This window comes from Ceratocystis lukuohia (assembly GCF_044167205.1).
Source record: "Ceratocystis lukuohia strain C4212 chromosome Unknown Supercontig6_pilon, whole genome shotgun sequence".
Lineage (NCBI taxonomy): Eukaryota > Fungi > Ascomycota > Sordariomycetes > Microascales > Ceratocystidaceae > Ceratocystis > Ceratocystis lukuohia.
In genome coordinates this window covers 613,575-639,336 of record NW_027263525.1, presented here as the reverse complement: position 1 = coordinate 639,336, position 25,762 = coordinate 613,575, and the positions used below count along the sequence as shown (strand labels likewise).

The following is a 25,762-nucleotide window of genomic DNA, read 5'->3' as shown; positions in this document are numbered from 1 at the left end:
TTTTCCACAACTATAGCCGTTCTTTTGCAAATTCAACTCTTGTTTCGCCACGTTTTAGTTTTTTTTTTAATGCACATATACTTTTAGTAACGTAATTTACAAGCGAACCGGACACCTCCACTCAAACTGAAAGCATACAGCTGAAGGCTGCCTTCCATCGCTTAGTTCTATAGTTATCGTTTAAGGGAGTTGGCTGATTCTAAGTGTTCTACCCTACCGTCCTCTTTTTCTTCACAATCGACTTAGAACTCAAAAAGTCTTGTAAAGAATTCATGGGACTATCTGCAACCTGCGTACTAATATATGTAGGATGAAGTTGATGTGATTCTAGCCCATAATTCAGTTCTCAAGCTAGAAACTAAGAGAAGACGCAGGCTAGATGGAGCCAAAGCTCGAGTAAGTGAATTGAGTTTGTGACTTACAGAGTAGGCTGTGTATACACACTATAGCTTAAAAGAGGAGTACCTTTTGCCGCGACTATCTTAGAAAGACTTGAGATAATGTCACGACCTCTCTATAACTTACCGACGTTGGACAATTTTATCTTGTGCTACCCCATGAACAAACTTGTTGTCTTTTCTTCCATATCCAGTACTTGTTATGATCCGCGTATTTTCGGCTCTTTCCTTCCCTCTCTCATCCCCCCAAAGAAGAAAGCACGGAAGGTTTGCGAAACAAGAAAGGACATCAGTCGGCTTTGGAAAGGAAAGGGCTAAGAACAGGCTAGTTGCAACGTATAGACCACGTGGGGGTAGGGCATTTGATATGAGTAAGAGAAGTAGAAGAGGGGAAGGGAAGAAGGCAAGTGCCTACGCTTGTGAAATGTAACGACAGGAAGACTCATAGAAAGAAGAATAGCAAGTGAAATACGAAAAGATAAGAAGCAATGCCATATAGAAACATGTCCGACCGACCAAATCACGTGTGCTAGGGAACAGAAACAAACACTCAAGTGACTAGAGTTTAGGAAAAGGAAAAGCTTCATTTGGCAGCCTTTTCCTTTCTTCCCTCCTCTTTGATATAGGCATCACCATGCTACTCTATTCTACCCTTTCTCTTCCGCACTCCTTATTGTAAACACACCCCTCCGAGTTGCTACTCCTTCCTGCTTGTTTACCTATACCCGCTCATTTCCGCATCACCATTCCAAAAGCTTCGGTTAAACGAACACACTTCTTCTTTCTTCTTCGGCTTCCTATTGCCAGGCCCTGAATCTTCAGACTCCACCCCTAATACTATTACCATGTCTTCCTCCTCTAGGATTTTATTCTCGACTGCGACCGTAGCCGGCCTCGCCTCCACCATCGCTTCCTACTCCACTGGTACTACTGGAACTACCTCCTACAAGATGATCAAAAACTACAATCATACCAACTTCTTTGATGAATTCGAGTTCTTCACTGAGCCTGACCCAACCCATGGCTACGTCGAGTACGTAGGGCCTGAGATTGCCAAGAAAAATGGATATGCTAAATGCGTTGATGGCTATATATATCTGGGTGCTGACCATGTCACTGTCAATCCTAAAAATGGCCGTATGAGCACTCGCCTTGAATCCAAGCAGAACTTCACAAGGTCCCTCATCATCGGTGATATTGCTCATATGCCTTCTGGTCCTGGCATCTGGCCTGCCTTCTGGTCCTTTGGTAAAGAGTGGCCTAACTCAGGTGAGATTGACATCATCGAAGGCGTTAACCTAGATGTTGCGAACCACGTTGCTCTTCACACCGGCCCAGGCTGTACTATCATCAACACAGGTAGTGCTAAAACTACTGTTTTAGAGCATGATGACTGCCACTATAGGGAAGGTAGACAAGGCTGTGGCCAGTTCACCCAGGCCCCTTTTGGGACCGCATTCAATGCGATTAGTGGTGGCGTCTATGCTCTGGACTGGACCGCCGACTACATAGCCATGTACTTCTTCCCTCGCGACTCTATCCCCGCTGACATCTCGAATGAGGTACCCGATCCTGGCACCTGGGAAGCTCCTATAGCTAAGTTCAACGGTGGCTCTGGCTGTGACATTGGCTCCCACTTTAATGAGCATAACCTCGTTTTCAACACAGACTTCTGCGGTGATTGGGCTGGCAGTGTCTGGAAATGGGACAAGAATCTAACTAGCATGGCTAAGGAATGTGTGGATTTTGTTGGCGCTAACCCCCATTTGTATTCCAAGGCTTACTGGCTCATCAGCTCCGTCAAGGTCTACGAGACTGTTAATAAGGAAACCCCCAAAACCTACCCTACCGGAGGCTATTTCACTGGAGTCTCTCCAACCAACACTGCTTTGGCTGTCTATAATTTTACTGCTTCAGGACCCCGGCGGGCTTGGCTAGGAGTTGGGTAGGTATGCAGCCCAAGGGCTTTGGAGCCTAAAAAGCCCCTGCCCTCTTCATCATCTACCATCCCCATGACGAACAAGGCCATATATTCATCTCATAGACGTCCATTTCTCATTTTCATTCTGTTTTCCTTATTGCAAAATTTTCAACCTCTATTCGCGTCTTCTGTTATATGATGATACCATCGTTATGTCCATCGTATGTCATTTCTTTAGTTATCTTTACTCTGCACCATTAGTATCGCCATATTCTTCCGCATACGGGTCTTGTGTAATACATGGGGCGATTACAAATGGGTAAAAGACTAAACTACAATGTCTCGAAGAGCCCTTTCATCAAATAAGTTTGGCTCCCTTTTATGGACTTTGTGACATCGATTAGGCTCACTTCTTTCATGAGTTTCTGCCCTTGATTCCTAGACATACTCAAAGTCGTTGCTCAAGGAACTATACTACCATGCTTTACTTGATAGTCTGCCTGAATTCCCCAGTGTCTACGTGCCTCCTGCTGAGTTTGTAAGAATTTTGATGCAATCTACCCTCCCTGTACGCATATCAGGGTCGACGCCTCCACAAGCCGGATCGTTGGCAGAATGCCATCACATGATGCAAGCTGTATCACGCAAAGACGTGACAGGTATTAAGCTTGGGTAGTCAGCTCTTGTAGCCTAGCACCAAGGAGGGTAACCTCAACAGTTGAGACGGCTTTTAAAGCTGCCAATCAAGCTCATGATATTCTAGTTTAAATATCATAATATATCCGTTTTTCCATGCTCGGTAACAATGCTAATGACTTTCCCCTTTTTGCTTATGCCAGCCATATCCTTAGCCCATGTATCAAACAAAAGCATGCCTGTTTTCTGCCATGATCCAAGAGTAAGCTCAGTATCAAAAACTTGGGCTTAGTGCGGCTATAATTCGCATTGGAAGAAAAGCTGTTCTAGTATCTTGTTTTTTTCAAGACGATAATACGGGATAAACTAGAAAAGAGAAGATCTGATGCTTTGGATATTGTACCAAAATAGCAAAACAACCTGCCTAAAATTTGATTCTAGCTGTCTGACGAGAGCGCGACGATATGTTGTCTTCTTTTTGTGCGGTGTCAGCTAAAACGCCTCGCATCCCACCGTTAAATACGACAGATAGAAATGATGCCTAGACCGGAGGTATTTCCCAAAGGGAAAAGAACAGAGACCCTGACACTTGACAATCAGTATCAAGCTCAGCTTGGGCAAAGCTTGCTCTTCTTCATCTCCATTTTCACGTCATCCCCCCTGGGTAGTGTATACTGCCATTGTATCCTTGGCTAAAAATGGCTGGGTGGTGTTGTTGGTTTTGTCGCGGTTGATTTGGATGATGCTGATGTTGCTGTTGCGGTGGCGGTTGCGGTTGGTTCTGGTGCTGTGCTGACTGTGCTGAATGCTGTTGCAGCATTAGTTGCTGGTCATGCATTTGGGCGCTATGCATTTGCTGCTGTGGATGGCCATGGCCTAGGGAATGCCCCCCTAGAGGATGGTGTCCTAGGGGATGTCCTTGGGATGGGCCGAATCCTTGCCCATGGCCATGTCCATGGGGATTGCCATTGTTTTGTGAGTGCGGCCCCGGCTGTACAGCATATGTCTCTCCTCCTCCGACTCTACCCCCTGCCACACTGACTCCTCCATCGCCCAGTGTTTGGATACCCAATAAAGGCATCCCCGCCGAGGAGGAGCCTGCCTCTGGCAATGCAAACGGAAACACCGAATAGGCAGGTAACCCTCGGGCTTCAGCTAGAAGCAAGGGCATTCCGGGTGGACAGAACTCGGAATCAAAGTCAGGCCCGAAGCCTACCATATCTGTATACATATCATGAGGGTCATTGATGGCTGTAGCGGTATTCGAGTTATTAATCATAGCATTAGCATTTGCATTGGCATTGCTATTGTTGTTAGGATTAGCATTGCCGCTATTGCTGCCACAGGGAGTTGGCGTGGACATGCCGAGCCAGTTTGTAACCATCAAGTTTGGGTCTGCTATAGGACGTGTAGAGAGATCATCGGCACGAATGGGCACATTGAAGGTGCTAGCGTTGTCCAAGATAAATTCGGGCCCTGGAAGCTTCATAGGAACGTTGAACGTGGCCGGGGGCGGATCTTGAGGCGACACAAGCGGCTGGTTGGGAGTAGCTTGCTGAAGCAATAGCTTGGGGCCAAGTTTCTTGTCTAACTCAGCAACATCTTGGCAGAGTTGAGTGAACTATATCAAAATGAGGGATCGTTAGTGGAAACGCTACAAGAAAAGCATGCAACACTCAGCGAAGGTTAGCTGACCTGAGTCTTCATTGAGGGAATTACACTAGCCAGAGGCTTAATGAAGGTCACGGTGGCCGTAATGAAGTCTCTAATGGAATCGGCATTGATAGGCTCTGCTCTGCTGAGAGGCGCCGTGCTGTGTTCAGCCAGGTTATCATACAGCTTATGGTGCAAAGCCGTAATAAGCACCTTTGTGCACCCCTGTACACTTGGCATCAAATACGTATCTCCGAGATATAATGGCGCTAAAGGGTTTCTGTTGATTGTGGCTTGGGCTTGAAACATGCGCCAGAAACGAGCTGCTGCCACAGCAAATGCCACGGCTTGTTTTTGAGCCTTGATGAGAAAGTTATTCGGTAATTTTCGCAACAACTCGGCTGATCCAGATTCCTGTAGTCCCGGAACAGCAAATTGATAAAGCTCGACGTGAAGAGCACATATCCAACTATGCACGAAAACATATATTTGCTCCTCACGTGATCCGGCCCATCGTGCTATATTCTGCTCATTGAGCTTGAGGTCGTCGGGTAGAGACGCTGTGAAAGATGAGACTTCGTTTTGAAGGCGATTAACTTCTTCCATGACACGAGACGCCTCCCACTTGACACCATGAACAAAGGCAGTGCCACCAGAAAACTTTTTCGCTATGCTTTGCACGTGATGTCGGAGGTTGATGAGACGGATGGTATACCCTTGGCGACCCATTGAGTAAGTGGACGACGAAACATTGCGAGGCCCCTTTTCTGTCAGGCGTTCTGCAGATACCGGCTGGTTTGCTTGAAAGGCCTCTTCATTGCAGGGAAGCCTAAGCTTCATATTATCTTCGTTGAAGCATACGTATGCATCAAAGCCTCCGGCACAGATACGGTCCATGTGGAACATGTGCCAAGCGAGTCTCCTAGAGCACTCCTGTTGAATAAAGGTTTTTTGAGAGCCGGGGATGTCCCAGTTTAGCTGTAGGCCAAGCATGATGCGACAAGCTACAGCCACTAACTGCCAACATTTGGCGTACTTGCCGACAAAGAGATTGTGAACAATGCACAGGGCATAGAGAGTGAGATTAGATTCAGTGAGGCTGCCAACGTTGCGGAATAGCTGGAACTCGACTTGGCGGCAACAGGTCATGGCAAAGTCCTTGGCATTTTCGTTGGAGGTGACAAAGAAGGCGGCTACCGAGCAGATAGCTGCGACTTGAGTAGGCGAAAGAGTGCCTTTCTAGGACATGGCGCCATGCAAATAGAAGAGGCAGTGTTAGATGTAAATCTCACAGAGGCACTTTTTAGCTTGCCTTTTTGCATGCATGTTAGGGGAGAGCAGGTAAATGGGAGTACCTCGATTTCCTTATTAAGACTTTCTCGGTGATAAAAGCTTAAACATGGAAGATGATAGACATTTTGAAAGTAGGCGTCAACATGAAGCTGGATAAAATCTCGGCGGCGAAGAAGATCTCTAGCTTAGTGTTAATAGCAGTAGATAAAATGAAAAGGAGAGAAGAAGGAGAGGGGTGGCAGTGTAAAGAGCACGTACTCGCTTTCGAGATTCAACAATTCTACAAATCGTGTGTGTAAGGCCTCGCTGCTTTGCTCAGGGCTTCCAGGACCAGCCGGGCCATCAACACCAGCATTATCAGGCACACGGTCATCAACTACACGGGCAGCCTGATCATCGACAGGCGAGACCTCGGATGTCTGACTAGGTGCAGAAGCAGCAGAGGCCACAGAAGCAGCAGTAGTTGGAGCATTAGAGTTGAATTTGCGCTTGGACACTTGGTACTCGCAAACCATATTGTTGGCCTCACATCTCTTGCAGCGCGGCTGATCGCTAGAGCACTTTGTCTTGTGCGTGTGACAATTAGTGCAAGCCCTTTGGGCGCGCTTCCGGATTGTGCCAGCTTCTGTGTGGCTACGGGATGGCGTAGAACGTGCAGATCCTAAAGATATCATGAAGCATGTTAGTTAGAGGGTTCTGAGAAGGAAACCACATCTGCCTGTCTATAGGGTCTATCTATGTGTGTACGGCAGCCCTATGTTTCATACCAATGTCAATAGGGCCTTCTGTCAAGGCCACAAAGCTGCATTTTAAATCTAGACGTTGACATATTGTACATCTCACACCATCGGCAGGTTTGCCAGTGCATTTAACCTAAGAGAAAGTAAGCAAGTGGAGAATAAGATGGATGAATAATCGATGATGAACACGATGAAGTAGAAGTCAAAACTAGGCGAATGGCTTGCGCACCTTCCGCAGTCGACATGTCTTGCAGCAATCGGCAAGGCTGGCTTGACTACGACGTTTCTTGGGACCAGGGGCCGAAGAAGAAAGTCCGGCAGTAGCAGCGATAGCCGAAAAAGGCTGTTCGGAAGACGGGGTGGGAGTGGATGTGGACACGAGCACAGACGCTGGAGCCGGAGCTGAGATGGCGATAGCCGGTAGGGGGTTAGGGAAGTCGTTGAAACTGTTCTGTTGTGATGAAGGCGGGGGATGTTGCTGGTGATGGTAGTGTTTTTGCTGCTGTCGATTATCCATCCTAAATGCGCACACGCGTGAGTCGTGCGTATGCGAGCTGATTATATACGTCTATCTATACGTGGTATGTGATGTGCCTTGCCTTGTCTTGTTTGTGATTCAGCAGTGCTGGTTGGCCCGGGTGGATCTGGATGGAATTCAGCCGAGCGTGGGGGGTGTTAGCCGTAGGCCGTGAATGTATGAAAAATGAAGAAATACTAGAGGCTAGAAACCCAGCTGGGGATTTTCAGCAAGAACAAGGAGAAATCGGCTGAGGCAAGTCAATGCGCGCAGAGAGATGGGAAAAGCTGGAAGAAGAAGAAAAATATGGAGAAGCTGAAGGAATAAAAACAGGAATAAAATCGAGGGGCAAAAAACAAGCTTTAGTGATGCTTGATGGTTTGTGATCTTAGTGATCTAATGATGATCTGGTAATGGTGGATTAAAAGGCTCATGAGGAAAAAAGGAACTAAAAAACGAGAAACTCAAAAATCAAAAGAGGACAAGTTTTAATTTTTTTTCCTGTCTTTTCTTTTTGTGTGCTCCTGATGATTGGCTCAATGTTAACAATGCGGAAAGTAGCAAGAGAATCGGAAGGAGAGATAGAAACAAGAGAAAATCAAGGCAAGGACAAGGCAAAGAGTTATTTGTTTGCAACTGCCTGGAAAAAAAGGTTTCTAACCCCTCTATAGACAGTGATAGAAAGTAAGGCGGTGAGAAAAAGGAAAGACAGGCAAAATAAGGGTCTACGGTGATAAAAGGAAAGAGATACGTATAACAGGGCCAGCAAGAGGTGTCAGACAATGACTACATTAGATAGCATCGCAAATTCAAGATGTATATATATATATATATAAATGCCGACCGATAAACAACTAACCACCAACAAACGACGAGCCTAAGTCAGCCCCAGACCCGTATATACTCGAAACGAACATAGTTTGACTATCAGACTTTCTTCTGAAAAAAAACAAAAAATACAAGGTGAAACAACGCGATGGCCACCGGCGAAGAAAACGAGACAGGAAACGAAGAGGGACACAAGAATAATATGTAGTCGCATCAGGTATATGAAAAAAAAGAACATAAATCGTCTTTCCAACAGGAAAAAAAAACCGCGCAAAAGTATAACACTGATGAAAAGGTAACCATGACGTGCATCACGGTCTTAAATAGACACTCTTCCTAAAAAGGTCAACACATTATAGAGGAACATGGGATGAGGGGAGAAAAGCTGCTTGGATATGCTCTACTTTGACAAAAGTATGTCGTGCTGTGCCGAACTAGCCAACAATTCAGTCGACGGCGGTTGAGCCATGGTAGTCGTAGGAGCGGCAGGGATTCCATGAAGCGTCCTGTCTACCTGCACGTAGCCGTCGGCGTTGGTATCTTCATCTTCGACAATAGGGGAGACGGGAACAGGGAAGACATCCTCCTCATCGTCATCAACTGGAGAGACATCTCCAAGAGATGCAACTGGTGCTACTGTAGCTGGAGTGGTTAACGCAGCCAAGGTAAGCCCAGGTTTGACCACAGGTTCAGCCCTGGCCATGGCCTCTGCTTTACCAGCAGACTGATTAGAAGACACAGTGTTCTCAGCAGAAGGTGCAACACCAGATTGCTGTACATTGTCTTGTACAGCTGGGGCCATCCTTTCTACCATGGGCGCAGTTGAGACATTTGGCGACAGGGGTGCAGGACTCACGGCTCCACTGGACGTCGCACTACCACTCGGGACTTGGCTAGGGACGGGCTTGCGTGGTCTGACAAGAACTTTATGATCATCCGGCGACCGTCTCGGTGGCAGCATTGGTGCTTCGAGGTCGTCTTGAGACTTGCGCGGGGGCAATATTGGTTTAGTCGAGTCTTCGCTGTTTCTTGGCCGTGGGGGCAGCACGGGGCTGGGCTCAGCCTGGACCTGATCGGCAGGGCGATCGTGGCGCGGTAAATCAATACTGCGGCCACGTGTCTGGGAAACGGCCGTGAAGCTAGCGTTGAAGGCGAACATAGTTTCGATTGGGGGTGGGGGGGATTTGGTACGACGTTGGTCAGCAATCTTCTGGTCGACGATTTCTTTGACGTCGCGATACTTGTTTTTGATCCAGTCAATGGGTCGTGGATCTTCAGCGCCAGAATTTTGGTCGTAATCACAAGATTCGCCAGGCATATTTTCCTGTGTGCGAGGCACTCCACTACCAACTGATGTTGAGCTGGTCTCAGCATTGCTGTTTACACCGATTGCCATACGAGAAGTCAGTGGTGCAATAAAACCCTGCATATCCTCCTTGCGTGGACGAGATAATCTCCAGCGTCGCTTCTTCTCCCTTTCAGCCTCGCCCGAATTATTCAGTGGCTGCGAAGATTCGTCGATCTGGTCGATATCTGATCCTTCGTTAAAGGAGGAATTCAAGGAGGCTGGTGCTGGGGGAGACTTTGCGGTTTTCAGCAAATCATCAAAGGTAGTGCTAACAGTGCTTTCGGCCTTCGCCTGGGCGTGAGGCTGAGATAGGGAGCGTAGGTTCAGTGATGGGGACCGAAGGGGAAGCATAGCAGCCTGGGGAATTGATTGCACAGACGACTGGACAGACGACTGGGCAGACATGTGTTCTTGGCTGGGCACTAGCCTAGCAGCTTGAGGCCGTAGGCTCGGGTTTGATCTCGAATTCAGGTTCGGGTTTGGGTGCGACCAGCCCTCCCCCATTTCCGCCGTTTGCATCGCTGGACTTGGGCTAGCACTAATGTCGGAATTCGGCTGCTGAGGACGGACGTTGAACTGCGAGGATGAATCAGCTCCTGGGCTCTCCAGAGGATTGTTGTTTTCGTGTGTGGGAGAAGTAGAAACGCTGGCAAGAGATTGTGAAAGAGACGTTGAAGAGCTTTGGGCACTGGGGTTCGCACTGTCAGGCATACGCTTTTTGCGCAGTTTGTTAAGTTGGCGCCGTTCAGAAGAGCTGTCAACCGAGGACGTTGTGGGCCTTGGCTTCACAAGGGTCGCGTGCTCTCTGCGTTTGGATTGGAAATTGTCACTATAGCTGCTCGTGCTTGGCGACAGACTGGAAATACTGCTCTTATCAATAGGGATGGGATTTGAAATGGATGCGCCCTTTACTCTCAGAGTTTTTGAGCGTGAGGGCACATTGGGGGCTTGGTCATTGTAAACCATGCCATCTGAGATGACACCTAGAGTAGAAGACCCTTCACGAGGGGATTCACGCGGATGGCGCGGACCGCCGATTCCAGGCGATCTTTTCGAAGGAACAGTGTTGCTGCGACCGAGTCCGCCGCTTGTCGAAGGAGTTGTAGTAATGGTGGGCGTCCTGGGAGTTCTCGCGCCGCTGCCTTGTCTCGAGTGACGGGATGATACCGAGCGGTTACGTCTAAGCTTACCATCCCGACGCACACTTTCGGCTCCAGCACTAGCGTTGGACCCAGTACGGACAAGACCACCAGGGCTAGGATGCACAGTAGTAGAGCCATTACTGACAAATTCAATTCGTTGGGGTGCGCCATACTCAACATCCTGCTTCGTTTGTTCGTCGGCCTCGGTACCCTGCATGCCAATAAGGAAGTGATCCTGGTTCTCGATCAAGAAAATTATAACAGACTGGTTGAGGCGGTACTCTTCAGGCAGCATATCATGATCAGGATGTGAGAGCATGCCTGGCTGGAAAATAGCAGCCAAGTTCTGCGAGTTCATGCGGTTCTCATCCGCCTTGGCCGCGAAAACAGCCAAAAGGTCGAGCAGATAAAGCAGGAGCTGGCGGTTAAGAGGTGGGAGTTCCGTAATTAGATTCTGGTAGCGCGCAATGACGTGGTTGGGATCGACGTTTTGTAACAGATGACTGCCTTCATTGTGGTTAGGGGCTCGCATTACAGCACCCTTGAGGGGCTGACGAAACTTTTCGTAGAGATCCAGGGGGACTACGGGCTCTGGCAAGTCGTTGAGATATCGTCGAAGGACATTAGCCGCATCGTGTACCGTGTATCCTTCCCAGACAAGGCCCTTGCCATAGCGATCAGGCGAATCAAAAATGGTTTTGAGCTCTTTAATTCTCTTTTCGGAGCCGCTTAGACGGAAGATGCCCTCAACTCCAGTGGCTGATAGAGGGGAAGAGGGGGTTCAGCAGGGTTAGATTTACAGAATGTTTTATGTAGGTGTGGGCATTAGTGGAAGCGTACCTCGGTCCTTTAGAAAGACGCCACATTTAGCGACGACAATAGGCACATAGCCGTAAATATAGCTGCGGTTTTCCTCGTCAACGAGGGAAATGGCTACATTGGCATATGTGATGCTTTGGCGCAGGGGCACACCGAAGATGCCTGTCGGGCGGGTTGCTATTATTGGAACTGGGGGGTTAGCAGGTTGTATGACTGTGATTGTGCGGTTGTAAGCAGGATTGAATTTCCTGCGCGTGCTGAGGGGAGTTGCAGCCAATGCAAGGGGGGAGAATTGAAGAGGGAGGAGAAAAGGATCAGAGAAAGGGAGTTGGTGTGTGATAGTGATTGTGGGTGCTGATCAACTGAGGCTGGGTGGCTTCAGATACGATAGTAAGCAGAGACAATGCAGACAAACAAGACAGATAAAAGCATAGCACACGGCAAGTTTTCTGAAGGGAGGCGTAGACAAGACACTTATCATTGATTACCACCTCTGCAGAAGGAAGTGCGCAAGACAAGAATATTGACAAGAGATGGAGAGGAAGGAAGAAAAAGCGTAGTTAGTTGTTCACAGGCGAATCACCTAACCAGGCGAGAGGTAGAGAGGGGTAGAAAGCAATATACCGTTTACAGCATCCTGATGCTTGGGCATCTTGAAGCTCTTCCACCATGACTTGAGGTCGCGCTTTGTCGGAGGGGAAGATGGATAATTTGGAGGGCTGCCCTCATGTGGGAGGAATGAGCCAGACGTCATCGTAACGATGACTTGACCAAAGCTTGCGACGGGCGGTAGTGGAGATGGACAAAAGTAGGGGATATCGAGATGTGGTTTGGACGTCGTGGACAATGAAGGCTTCGCCGAGAGTCTTTTGTGTTGATTGTAGACAGATGAAGAAGGGCAAGATGAGACGAGGGGCGGAGAAGGGTCTGTCGAGAATATATTTGAGAGGAGAGACGGGCTAAATAGTAGTGGCGTGTTGGCGAATGCGCGTGTTAAATAGCAGGAATTAATAGCAGTGAAAAATAAGGCGACGAAGACCTAGGCATACACACACAGCGACAAATTGAACAGCCTGGAATAAAATAGGAAGGAAACCTCGGTTTCTTATGATAAAAAGAGAGGAAAATGAAGCGAAAAAAAAAAAGAAAAAAAAGGAAGAAAAAAGGAAGACGCAGGAAAACGGCAGAAAAATAGACAGACTCCTGTACAAGCTTGCAATAGCGGTTAGTAAATGTAAAGTGGAAGGTGGGTATGTGGTAAGTCAACTTGCGACTGGTAACTTTGGCAACCACCAAGTAAATTCAAGCTTGTCCAAGATTTCGTTCCTTCTTCAATGGGGATCGAAATTAGAAAAGTCAGGGAAGGCCAGAAAAGCCAGGGAAGCTGCGAAGACAGGGAAAGAAAGCCAGGAGGGCTCTAGGAGGGCCAGGAAAAGTGGTGGGTGCTAAATTTGGCCAAAGGCCTGTGTTAAAAGATGGCCATGGAAAACGACACCTGGTGCCTGGCATCTCTGGATTTCTGTTCCCAAAAGGGGTTATTTTTATTTATTTATTTATTTTCATTTCATTTTACTTTGTTCTCTTTTTCTACTTTAGCTGGAAAAAAAAAAAAAAAAAAAAAAAAAAAAAAAAAAAAAAAAGAATGCTTAATAAGACACAACAGCGACAAGAGCTTCTCAAAAACAATGCTTAGAAGCAGCTTTCAGGGAACAGTATGAGATGAGGAAGGCTTGATCGATCTTTTGGCCTGATCTTCTCTCTCTGCCTCTTGTCGGTCTGGATCGTTCTAAATATAGCTAGCAAGGGCCCCCTCCCCCAACTTCGTCACCACTACAAGATGTCATCATAGAAGAGAAAACAGAAAGAGGAAATTAGGAGGGCTGCATCAAAGACACGGTAGATGCCAACCAAAATACTCACAAAGGCTTTCAAAGAGAAACCATAGATTAATTAGACACTCAGTCGCGATCGGGAGAGATATTGGCTCTCCTATAGCCTTCTTTGTCTTGTCGGCGTCCACCCTTCTTTCTTTCATCACCTGTACTCGCTGACCTCATTAGCTCATCTCGCCTCACCCTTACCTTTTGTCTCCTTCCCCTCTTCTATCGCCCCTCTCTCTTTTCTCAGTTTCGCATCAACCTATACCTTTCTGTTCGCCTTATTTCTGCTGCTGTCTCTCGCCGGCTCCCTCTTGGCGCCCCGCTATATACGTGTGTTAGTGTTGCCCGTATGTGTTGGCGGCGTTCGCATGCTGTCTATCTTTCCGTCTACCCAGTACATATAAGGCGTCCGTAGCAGGTATATCTCTTGTTGCATGGGTACATACGGTACATACGTCCTTACATGCAACCTGCGTACATATATCGTCTCGCTTGTTTACAGATAAAAGAGTGTGCTTCCCCCCAATCCCAAATACCAAGCCTAAAATGAAATCAAGCTAAATCCCTCCAACCCAACTGAGCATCGGTTTCTCTCCCCTCCCCGTGTCATATGAACACACCAAGCTTCCAATGATAAGCTCTAGACTGCAATTTGGAAGCTAAACCAAGGATACCAAATACCAAAGCAGGTCGAGTTCAAAAATCAAGGGGGACAGATGGATCAAAGTTAAAGTTACCTGGCAATTTAAGTTGTCCTATCAAGCAAACCAACACTAAAGTTAGGCCTGCCCAACTCCATCCCTTCCTTAGGCTGTTGGCCTAAAGCACAGGCGGCCTCTAATACTTGTGTGCGTGCAAGTTGATGCCTTTCTTTTTTTTCGCTTCTAAGCGATAGAGTCAGAAGAACCAAGCCTAGAGCTAGGTCTAGCGCTAGACTGGCTAGACTCACAACTAGACTCTAGAGCTAGGTTTAGCTCTTTCTCTCCTTTCTCATGTTTCAAATCTACTCTTTAGTGAGCCATGAATCTCTTTTCCAGCCGAACTTTCCAGTCAACCCCGCGTCTTCTATCTTTTTAGCTACCATCCTAGGTCTTCTTGGTACTACTTGGTAAGCAAGGTCGAAGCGCTATGTATCACAGCCTTCTCATCCCCTAGGGTCAGGCAGGCTCCTTGTGTGCTAGATAGATTTTAGGCGAGCAGGAAAGAAAGAAAGAAAGGAGAGAAGGCAAAAAGTGCGAGCGAATGGCACACAAGAAGAGGGCAGCAAAACATGGAAACCACAGTAACCCTATCTGTCCAATACCCTAGTATAGCTCACCCTGTTGTTTCTATTTTGGGCATAGCCAGACCCTAGCATTCAATAGGGCGTCTGTCTCACGTGACAGTATAGACTATCATACAGCAAGCTGTAGTATAGCAGTGCACATGTGAGACAGCAAGAACTATATCAACGAAGCTAGCGGCAAGTCTTTCACATGTTTTTGTCGCATTGCACAAAGCGCCATGTGATGGAAATGCAATAAAATACTGTCCTACTTACAGTGTGCAGCAATATAGAGAGAAAAGAATGCCTTATTTTGTGCTCTGACGCTTTGTGATCTTCTCTGTGCCCTGTTGCTTCTTGTGCACTTGCATTGGCCGCTGTACACTGGTAACGCCACTATGATCTCTCGCTACTTTTTGACGTGGGCAAGATTATGCCTGTGTCCTGCTCTTCCGTCTGGGTCCAATCGCATCATCACCCGTCCTTTATCCATACAACACTCTCTCTAGCCCCCAAACAGGAAACCCAAGAAAATCAACCCATAGATAAATGGCCAATACGCTTCTAGGCAACAACTAGTCGAGACGGTCTAATTGGTGTAAATATCCAAAAAAAAATCTAACTCTTTAACTGCAATAGACGTCATGTCTCATTAGTCGTCAGCCCTGCATTGGCGTTTGAGCTTTTACTTGATAGCCATGATGGATTGGGGGGAGCCATAGCATGAGGCTTGCTTGCTACCGTTAGATGATGGCCAAATCTGACGCTTCGCCTGCTTTCTGGTTTCTGATTGACTGCTAGGCCTTGCCTAGTAAGTTACGAGTATTATTTTATGTTTCTTTGCCTCGAGTCACGTCCACGTTTCCACCTCCTCTTCGGATTCATGACGTAACCCTAGTAGACCGCAGCAAAATTTTTGGCTGTCTGGTGATGTCCTGAACAAAGGTAGTCGTCATGCTGTGCCCAAGCGTCTAAGCCGCAAATTAAACGGGTGTTTCGGTGGCGACAGGTCGGATCATTGATTGAGGCAGGCTATAGAAGATAGACAGGCGCATGTAGCGTACGTACAGCAAGGCACGGCATGTAAAGGAATACACGTATGGATATATTTCACTGGGTGACGTTGGCTTAGCTGCGAGCCAGCAGTTGAACAAATGTGTAGCCCAGTAAAGCAGTAAAGGATGGACGCAAGAGATGTAAGATGTGAAACAAGACAGGGTTCGAGTATGCCATGTAAAGTAACCCTTATTATACATTTGATTCGACCCTAACCACAACAATGGAGACCCACTTTGGTTGCCCTGCAAGCTCTGCTCACTCCTTCCTTCTTTGTCGCGTGAAAAAAAACACCTTCACAGAAAAGTGAAGCTGGCAAACGCCAAAAAAAAACATCACGAACCTTCAATTGAAGACAAGCTAGGAAACAGCGTTGATCTGAAAACACCTTGCCTACTTTCTCTAGGCAGCGGTCTCAATCGAAATAGACGCGAGGGGAAAGAGCGATGCGCTGAATTTTTTCGCTTTTCTCTTCCATCATTTTCAATTCATTCTTTTTCCTCACAACCGAAGAAGCTTTACACAATGGCGGGTACGTCGAGCGTCTACTTCCCGCCGCTGGCTGACTGCTTGCGTGGAGAAAAGGCGATAATGTAAGTCTTGATTGGGTAAATTGTTTTGTATCTTTGTTTGCTTGGTGTCTGCTAACTTTGTGCTGGTCTTCTTCGTCTGTAGCTCATGGAAAATGATCGCCGACGCCCTCTTCGATGTTAAGGGAGCCGCCCAATCATCGCCAGTCTTTAAAGAATTTGGTGTCGATTCTTTTGTAATCAAGTGCATGAAGGAACCTGCGACTGCCTTCAGCCCGCCCAACGAGGCTGCTCGTGCCGACTATGAAGCCCGAACCGCTGCTATAAACATCTCCCATGGTGCGAAGTCCAAGTTTAATCTCGACCAGATCAAAGCCGATGCGGCATGGCTCAGTTCTAATGCTAGAGTCAATCTCGACACTGCATTGCGAGTTGTAGTCATCGAGTGGCAGGCCCGCGCATCCAGTCAGCTATCAGGGCCACTGTCAGCGCAAGAAATCATGAATCTGCAAGAAGCTAGTGGTGGTGCCGATGCCCTCTCAACTACATTGGCAGCTACGCTCAGAGCCCAAGAATCTTTGGATACAGACGATCTCGCTGCTCTTTTTGACAAAGAAGAGACACGCCGCCGGCGAATTTTTCACACATATCTTTCCGAGAGACGAAGCTATGCCCTTGCTCTAGACCACATGCACACCAACCTGTTTTACGGCACCTTGCCATTCTGGAATCCCGCCAACAAGGAGGGCCTCACGCCTTACCAACCCTCAGATACATCAGACATCACGTCCAAAGTAGCGCTCGTTGAGACCATTATGGAGAAATACCTCGATTTTCTGTCTGCCGCTATGGATGGTGCCGAGAACTACTTGTCTTCCCTTTCCAACGATTCCACTATCAACACCGAAGAGATGGCTGCCGACTACCAAGCAACGTTATTTGCCGAGATGACACATGCCATTTCCGTCATCTTCCAGGCCCTGCAATATCTTGAGATGGAGTACGACGGCATGCTGGCAGCACCAAGTCTGATTACACATTGGTTTGCTCTGATGGCGAAGGGCTCCTTTCTCGAAGTTCCAGTATGTTTGCTTTGCGAAAAAAAAAGCACCCATGTCATATAACCCAAGAGGAATATATCTGCTAATACTAACATTGCTCCAAACATAGGAACCAAGCTTCCCCGTCCCTAGCCTCTATGGCCCCATAACAACCCTAGTTTGCGCCACCTCTCTTCTCCTCCTCAATCCTAGACGTGCTCTTAGGCTTATGAACCATGAAGAGGACCCGAAGCTCGGCGAAAGTCCGTACTTTACATCTCCCGAGACTCTTGAACAGATTCACAATGCGCTACTGTCTGCAGCAGACGGCGGTGCCGCAAACCTCATGCCCGAGATATTTGTGTGGACAATTCTACTACATCGTATGCATGTGTCATATGTAGAGCGCAACGACCGTCGTGACACAATCCAGCAGCAAAAATCAGTAGAAGCCCTCGAAAATGAGAGTGCCATGAGGCCTGTGGGAAGAAGGTCATCCATTGGCAGTATTGTTTCATTGGAGACATCCTCATATGACAGCTTCCTTGTGCTTGCCGGCATAGAAAAGGATGTCCAGTTGATTGAACAGCTCGGCCAGATCTCTACTCAGCATGGTGTGGCCTTTTCTGTTATTCAGCGCATGAGTGAGGTGGCTGGTATTGGCCATGGTGCTGCGTTCCCTCCTGTACAGGGCGCTAGAATGCGGAGCGTGTTCCGTGACTTCTTGACCTTCACCTTTCCTATGGTACAGTATCAAAGCGATAATGTTGAGGCTATGCTCTCTGTTGTATCAGCTGGAAGCTCTTACTGGGTACAAAGCGCTGAGCTACTGCCGCCCAAGCACTATGACCCGTCTAGTCTCGTCCTGGAAGACCCTGATGCTATGGAGTTTTTCTTCCAAGAGGCCTTTAATCGCTACCCGTTAGAGCTAGTCCCCTTTTTGCGTTTCTGCAAGGCTCTCTCGCGGTCCATGCAAGACGAGGAAGATCTGCCTAATACGTCATTGGTCCTCGACATGCTCAAAAACACACCTCGCGTCACTTTTAATCTGCCAGAGGACTTCCAGGACTATGAGTTGGTGTTTGAAGACGAAAACACTAACTCTTTCCAACTCCTGGAGCCGCTGGCAATTATCGGTGCTGCTACGCGGTCTCGCTACGGAAATGCTGGTATGGGCTTTGTCATCCCTGCTGGCTCTACGGGACGCTTTGTCTCGGACTCGGGGCGGCTGGTGTATATTGAATATTCCCACTCTGCGCTACAGCTGATGGGTCGTCGGCTACAAATAAACTACTGTCGATCAGGGTTTAGCCTCTTGCTTGGGCCCATGAACGAAGAAGAAGTAGCGGAGACTGTTTCGTTGCTGGCCTCCCTGTTGCGCACTGAACATCTGAAGGGCCCTTCAGCCCATCTGCCCCAAGCCAAGGCGTACAATGTGGCCCAGATATGTGAAGAGATTAGCGCGTCTATGGAGGGCGATCGTGACATTCTTGGCGTTGTTTGCGATATTATGGATCACTATCTCCAGGACGACACAGCGTTTAACTCCTCGGAAGTCCCACCCGTCCTGACAGCCTGTATTGAGTTTCTCCATGCTACCTTGGACGTGTATCCTAGTCGGGTACTTTCATATCTGGCACGCTGTCATTTGCTCCCGTACCAGGCTGATGGCGGTAAGATGGGCCGCTTCGCTGGCACCGTCGATATCGTCCCTGCGCAGTTTGCATTCCTCTATGCGTCTATGAGGCTCTTTCACCAGGCCATCGTGACTGTTATGCGCAGCTCAGTGTATAGAAAGTGCGGGCCTAAGCTGATTACTCGTCTCGAAGGTAGTACTGATGTATGGTTAGGCACTGCAAACAAGGTCCTTAGCCGTGTAGTAAGCGCTATCTCCCAAGGGTGTGTGGATATCCTTGAGACGTCAACCACGTGGCGGTTTAGTAGTCTCTTGAGCCAATCAATGCTCATCGAGTCGATCGTTTCCGTCCTTAATGTTGTTATTTCTAGTGCCTACCGCATCGGTGATATTGGCAGTGCTAATAGGCTGACATCGTGTATGGAAGAAGGCGCTCAATATATTTTAAAGAGCTTTTTGTCCCACAACGCCGGGTCGCTTAAGATGCAGCATCTGATTGATACGCTCACGTCAGCTATGGCCTTTCCCCAAGCGACCTTCTTCCCTCGTGAGTTTGACCAAATCTGCTCTCGCGTTGACCAGGTGACATCATTCCATACCAATCTGCTTCGCTGTGCCTCGCTGCACGACATGAGCTCCGAGGCCCTTCAAAAATACCTGTTTAAAACTTCGTTTCTTTTGGCACGTCTCTCGGCTGTTAACAGCTCATTCAAGGGCCCTTGTCTGACTCTGCTTGAGGCCCTTGTAACTGCGGCTGGCGAGGCGAGCAAAGAGCCACCATCATTGCTGGGCTTTCTTGGGGCACAGTCGGCCAAGTCGTTCCTTGACCTACTTAAGGACTCTGGCCCGTTCCAGTTACCTAGCGATTCAACAATTGTGTGGAAGTTCCTCACAGCGGTTATCAGGAACAAGCAGCAATGGATGTCTAATTGTCTAATTTCTGGCAAGACACCCCGCGAAGCCTCGAGCGATGCCGGCAAGAAGTCAGATATGGCCGAGGACTCGGTATTCAACAGGGCGCTGACCAAGCTTAGAGATAACATCACCGCCATGTCTGACTATGAGATTATCGCGCTGCTGGAGTTTGTCACGGCAGCACAAAACTATTGGCCCTGGACTGTTTTCACCATAATGAAGGACCCGTCGTGTTTGGACAGTCTTCGGTCTTATGTTCGTGGGCTCGAATCTGCCTCGGTCACAGCACGGACCAAGAGCTCCATTAAAGCTGCCTTTGAAGCCCGTCAGGCCGCATACATTGCCGAGGCCTTTGCCATGCAGCTATATCACCTGCGCCACATGAAGCAAGCCACGCCATTGGCCGAGAAGCTGGTCCAGGACCTCGACTACTTCTTGCGAGACGGGGCCACGATCTCGGGCTATAACAAATCGCTGCACTTGAACTTTAATAAAAACTTTGCTAATAGGTACCCTGGGTGCACGCTAGAGCAGTTCAAGCGTACACAATTGGTCTTCTCCCACCTGGGTCCCTTTTACTACTACAATCTGCCCATGGCTAATGCTATGCTATCGTGCGACCGTAGCTGGCATGGCCACCGCAATAATAACGGCTTCAAGGGTGAGATGGAGCGTGCCAACTTGAATCTATCACTTGTCGACTCGCAAATCGCACTGTACCACTCGTGGGAATTCCTTTTGCTGGAGCTGGGAAGTTGCATACAGAGCCCTGTACTGAACAAGAACATGGTGCAGGTGGCACAGCAGTGTCTCTCGGCCAATCTGGAAAATAGCGGCCCGGAGAACATTTTCGTGCGCATCACCGAGTCTCGTGCAAACTTTGCCCTGACCTTGATTCAGCGGGTGGCCAACACAGATGCCCTTGTTGATCAGGCACCCGATCTCTTGACACTGCTGCTCGACTCGATCAAAGCACTACAGGACCCATTGAGCGAGACATCGGTGGCCATGTACCGCACATTGCTACGTGCACTGTACATTGTCTTGCGGGCGTGTAGTAATATGGGGAAGAAGGCTGAGGATGTGTCTGTAACACAAACTATCTTGGTGGTCTTGGACCAGATTGTGGGCAAGGGTTTCCGTGCTGTTGTCACTAGAATCCATGAAAAGGATGCCAACGTCTCACCTGAGGATCTGGCGCTACTTACCGCAGCGCTACATGGCTGCCTGAGTGTGTCTGGCCTCGAAGATGAGCAGTCACAGATCATCAACATTCTAGCCGCCCATGACGTCGTGCATGTGGCTTGCTCGTTGTTCTCTTGGTCCGACCGTATCACAGTGGCTGGAGACCCGGTGTATGGCGAGCTCAGTCTTCTCTTCCTACTGGAGCTCTCCAAGATGTCGAGCATTGCTGAGCAAATGGCTTGCGACGGCATTGTCAGCCACCTGACGTCGGCTAACATTACCAACTTTATGCGTCGTAGCATCATCTCGCCATTTGCCGCTGATGTTGCCTCAGAGCGCTGCTACACCATTTGGGCCAAGGCCATGTTGCCGCTCTTGCTCAACCTGCTGATGGCTATGGGAGCAACGGTAGCACCGGAAATCAGCTATGTGCTCAACCAGTTCCCGTCGTTGATGAAGGCTAGTGTCGAGAGACTTGAAGCTCCTGGCGCCAGCCGCACAGCATCCAAGGACCGTGTCATGTTCATTGCATTGTTGCCTGTCATGGAGGCTCATTCGCTGGCCCTTATTACGCGAATCCTGACGGGTCTGCGCGCAGCTAATTCGCGTGATATCCCCGAGGTGCACTGGGATGCGGCCTCGATGCTGGAGAATGTTGAGTTTTGGCTTTCAAGTCGCCGGCTGTTACGTGAGCGTTTAGTCCCATTGAATCCCCGCGAGGCTATGGCACGGAGCGAGAAGGCCGGTAATGGGGCCGGGCTAGCAGCCGACGCATCGGATGGATTAGTTGAAAGCAAGCTAGAGACACAGGTAGTGGCTGAGATGGAGGAGATTAGGAACGTGTTGGGTGAGTTGATGTAATAGAGGGGCTATGGCTACGGTTATAATTGCGACGCACATGTCTCTCTGATGAGCGAGGGCGTCTGGCTTTTGTTTGTGTTTGCGCTTCTGTTTCTGCTTGTACTTTTGATTTTGGGCCTGTCCTTGATTATTGTTCCTGTTTAGGTACGGTTGGTTTTACTTGGGGGTTTAGCTTTTGTATATGCAACATATTTCCCACAGTTAGAGCTCAGAGCTGTTTTGGCTTTTGTTCTAGTATACAATGAAATGTATTCGCGTTTCCTCTCTTTCTCTTCTTTTCTGTTGACGCATTCCATTGTCTATTGTATCGTCCGTTGATCGCCCTTATTCGTACAAGTTCCACGACATGCGCCTACCCCACACTGAGACTGAGCATTTTTTTGCTGAGTCGATCTCTATCTCCCCGCTGGCTAAGCTGAGGCTGGTTTTACTTTTACTTATTGTTGCTGCATGTTGCTTAGCTGGGTCTGGTTGATCTCCTGGAACCGGTCGCTGATGCGGTTCTGGGCCGTGTACGTCTTCATGACACAGCGGGTGATGCAGCCGTTCTCACGCGACGAGAGGGCCTTGGAGTTGAAGTCGTTGACGCAGGCGGTGAAGCAATTTTCGACCATGGTGGTGAAGAACTGGTTTGGGGGCAGGGCGGGCCGGGGGTTAGCTGGGATGTATGTCTGTGGATTTCGCAAAAGGAAGATGTGTGTGTGTGTGTGTGTGTGTGTAAAGCACGCATGGACACAGGGAGAAGGGGCAAATTGTTCTGGGGCTAGCACTCACGCCCATCATCTGCTTCATTTGGAAGCCGTTGAGGCGCTCCTCAAGCTGGCGCTGCTCTGTTGCGCTGAGACCGGGGCTATATCATAGGCGTAGCAAGGTTAGTTCACGAGTCACATTAGGGAGAGAGCTTAGAGCTACCTACAAAGACATTGTGTATGTGTGTTGTGCGTGGTGTTGATGGGATGGATAGGAGGCCGATTGAGACGGAGTTTTGTAGTATAGTGAGACGGACGACAGGTAATGTGAGTCGAGAAGGCTGAGAGTAGAAGGCTGAGAGGATTCTCCGTGATGAGTTGAGAGATGGTTCAAAAGTGCCGCCTGCTATTCAAAGCCTTGCTGGCCCGCCTTTTTTTTTGGGAAAAAAAAGTTTCTTGATGATGTAATCCGGCCAAGCACAGAGGGCCCCAATAGGCGCAGGCAGTTACTACGTGGGCATTAGGTTTTTTCTACACGGGCATCAGTCTTATGTGGGCATCAGGCTTTATGCACTCTGGTTGGGTACAAGCCTTGATAAAGGCAGTGAAGCATGTGCACTAACAGTACAGTTGCTGTGAATTTCTTCTTCTGGAAGGGCCATTTCACAGCCTTTGTCTCTATACTGCCTTTATATTCAAATATAACCACTTGATTCTCATTCTCCAAATACAATGCAATCTCCCTCTCTGTCTATTAGATGTAAGGCTTGTTATTCTTTGGTATCTTTATCTATCCTTCTCTAGATGTCAGCTACACCCCTTCTTCCTATTCTGAGAGGATTATCCCCCAGCTCCCAGGTGACCTCAGCCTCTATACAGCTATTCTCTGCCTTACTCTACTGGCTGTCATGAGGTTATTATCCTGAGTAGGGGCAGCTGCATCATAGTACTTAAGAGTAATAACATAGGATAAAGAAATCATATATCAGGGTAATGAGTGAAGTCTTCAATACAATGAGTATCCCTTCCTTTTTACATTTCTTTATGTAAGTATCAGCTACAGAATTGGCCAGGGGAGAGAGGTGCATTGGCAGAATTCCAGAGCATAGAATGCACTAACAGACATATTTCCAGCCAATTGGAGTGTGTAAATGTGATGCCCACATAAGACTGATGCCCATGAAGAAAAAACCTGATGCCCATGTAGTAACTGCCATCTCTAAAATGCATCTAGCGTAGTGTATATGAATCTAACGGTGCACTATCGCACACCCCCAATTTGACTTGAATATTTTTTTTACAGACTGTCCTACATCACGAATTTAATTTGAACATTTTTCAACATCTACTGTTGTAAGAGGCAGGCATTCTGTGAGTCCTCGAGACCAGGGTGTGTCACATGACTGGTCAGCTGACAGACCCTGCACAAGGATCCTTCTGGTTGTTGTCAGAGGCATGTACTTCTCTACCCCTCTTCTGTTGAGAATCTAGATAGTTTTGAATGACTACGCATCATTGAATTTACAACTGTCCTGCATCACCAATTCGATTTGAATATTTTTTAACGTCTACTGTTCTGGATTCCCAAAAACACTCTTCACCTCCAAAATCAAACCCAAAATCTACACTAAAAGTGAAATGGCTTACTTCCTAAACGACTGCCTCCCTCCTGAGAGCTTTTTCGAGTCACGCAATGCCTTATTTGAGTCAATTAACTCGTATGCAAAGCCTCGAGGCTATGCCTTTACAACACAAAGATCAGCCGGCGAAAGAAATGGCTTGTTGAAAGTCTACTACGCATGCGACGTAGCCGCCAACCACCTTCTCTAGACGATTTTCGTCAGGGAAAGAGAAGAACGACTACTCGTATGACGAATTGCCCCTTTCAGTCCTCGCTAAGGAGTCTAGTGAAGGCTGGACTCTAAAACACCGCTCGGACATGCGCTTCGCTGTCCATAACCACGAACCAAGCCTACACCCGTCTGCGCATCCTATCCACCGGAAACTCGACCACACACTAGACCTAGAAAGACTCACGAACTCTGGCCCCGCACCAAAGGAGATACAGACGGTTGTACGACTGAGTGGCTCTCTGGCTACACGTCAAGACATATATAACCGTATGGCTGACATACGCCGAGACTCTCGTCAGGGTGAAAGCCCAATTCATGCACTTGCCAATCAACTTGAGAAAGAAGGCTTCTGAAGTCGTGTACAGTACGGGCCAGATAGCCATGTGACAGCAATTTTTTTCGCACACCGCGATTCTCTTGCTTATCTCCGAGCATACCCTGAAGTCCTCCTCCTCGACTGCACGTATAAGACAAACCAATACAATATGCCACTTCTCGATATGATTGGCGTTGATGCAACTAGCCGCTCCTTCTGTATCGCCTTTGCATTTTTGAGTGGCGAGACTGAAGAGGACTATACGTGCGCCCTTCAACAGTTGAAGGAATTGTATGAGCAGTGCAATGGAGTCTTTCCTTCAGCTATCTTGACCGACTGGTGCCTTGCCTCCATGAATACAGTTTCGTCTCTTTTATTGCAGTTTAGTACTGAATATGGAAGGCGGTGAAGGTGGGCGGAAACGCAGGGGGTAAGTGAAGTATTTCACCCTGCTCACCAGCACAACCTTCTAGATAGACTCCTTTCCCTCCTCATCAATCAATAAAGATTATATACGAATCATAGCATTGCGCCTCACCCGTAACACTAGCATCAAGTAGGATAGTGGTCATGTAGAAACGGTGGTCATGCAGAAGATAGTATCATGCCATGACGGACGGTGGTTATGTAGAGGACGCTAGCTAGTGTACTGTGACAGTTATGCGGAAGACGCTAGCGTACCGTGATAAGCCGTCTGGATTTGAGAAGGTTAAACCTATGAAAAGGAAAGATCCAAGATGTAGCAAGTGTCATCAGGTTGGCCATATAATGACTTCGAAAGCATGTAGGGCTACTAGGGTTGATGACCCTGATCTATCTAGCTTGCGCAAACGTTAGGGTTACCAGCAATCATAAAGGCCCATGTTCCAAGGCACATGTGTTTGATCGAGACATATAAAAATCAGTTGATATCCGCTCTTCAGGCAAGAAACAGATAGTCATAGAACAACTTCAAGAATCACTTATTCTTCCTCCTAGGACATTCAGTGCGTCGTCCTAATATCTACTGTTACTGGTCTCTGCTAGCTTTGACCTCAATGGGTAGTTATTCACAGAGTAATTAGGTGGATTGTTGAGCGTTTGTGCCCTAAAACTATGGGGGATTAATAAAGAAACTGAAATGTTGCGAAACAAGAGTTGAATTTGCAAAGACAGCCGGTAATTGTCTAAGACGTAATCTAGAATGCAGTGAATGCCACACTCCTTCTGAGGGCGTTTCGCTTTGATGCGAGGATACTGAAG

The 25,762-nt window shown here is 48.0% G+C and overlaps 5 protein-coding genes across 5 annotated transcripts; 2 read left to right on the top strand and 3 right to left on the bottom strand.

Annotated features, from left to right (window-relative positions):
* Nucleotides 1-1,243: 1,243 nt before the first annotated feature.
* Nucleotides 1,244-2,347, top strand: HOO65_060166 (putative endo-1 3(4)-beta-glucanase; the record flags this gene model as incomplete). The annotated part of the gene is made up of 1 exon (XM_071001068.1): nt 1,244-2,347. One exon carries the CDS (start codon nt 1,244-1,246, stop codon nt 2,345-2,347), a length of 1,104 nt encoding a protein of 367 aa, XP_070857516.1.
* Nucleotides 2,348-3,606: 1,259 nt separating this feature from the next.
* Nucleotides 3,607-7,158, bottom strand: HOO65_060165 (uncharacterized protein; the record flags this gene model as incomplete). The annotated part of the gene is made up of 7 exons (XM_071003642.1): nt 3,607-3,756; nt 3,998-4,576; nt 4,651-5,847; nt 5,964-6,081; nt 6,160-6,562; nt 6,747-6,774; nt 6,871-7,158. 7 exons carry the CDS (start codon nt 7,156-7,158, stop codon nt 3,607-3,609), a joined length of 2,763 nt encoding a protein of 920 aa, XP_070857515.1.
* A 1,228-nt stretch (nt 7,159-8,386) lies between these two features.
* On the bottom strand, nt 8,387-12,049 carry HOO65_060164 (Rho-GTPase-activating protein 5; the record flags this gene model as incomplete). The annotated part of the gene is made up of 3 exons (XM_071003634.1): nt 8,387-11,235; nt 11,317-11,508; nt 11,920-12,049. The coding sequence occupies 3 exons, from the start codon at nt 12,047-12,049 to the stop codon at nt 8,387-8,389; spliced, it is 3,171 nt and encodes a 1,056-aa protein (XP_070857514.1).
* Nucleotides 12,050-16,180: 4,131 nt separating this feature from the next.
* HOO65_060163 (Nucleoporin nup184) lies at nt 16,181-21,662 on the top strand (the record flags this gene model as incomplete). The annotated part of the gene is made up of 2 exons (XM_071003590.1): nt 16,181-17,107; nt 17,196-21,662. 2 exons carry the CDS (start codon nt 16,181-16,183, stop codon nt 21,660-21,662), a joined length of 5,394 nt encoding a protein of 1,797 aa, XP_070857513.1.
* A 437-nt stretch (nt 21,663-22,099) lies between these two features.
* HOO65_060162 (Mitochondrial import inner membrane translocase subunit tim-9) lies at nt 22,100-22,586 on the bottom strand (the record flags this gene model as incomplete). The annotated part of the gene is made up of 3 exons (XM_071004087.1): nt 22,100-22,333; nt 22,437-22,512; nt 22,579-22,586. 3 exons carry the CDS (start codon nt 22,584-22,586, stop codon nt 22,100-22,102), a joined length of 318 nt encoding a protein of 105 aa, XP_070857512.1.
* Between the last annotated feature and the right edge of the window lie 3,176 nt (nt 22,587-25,762).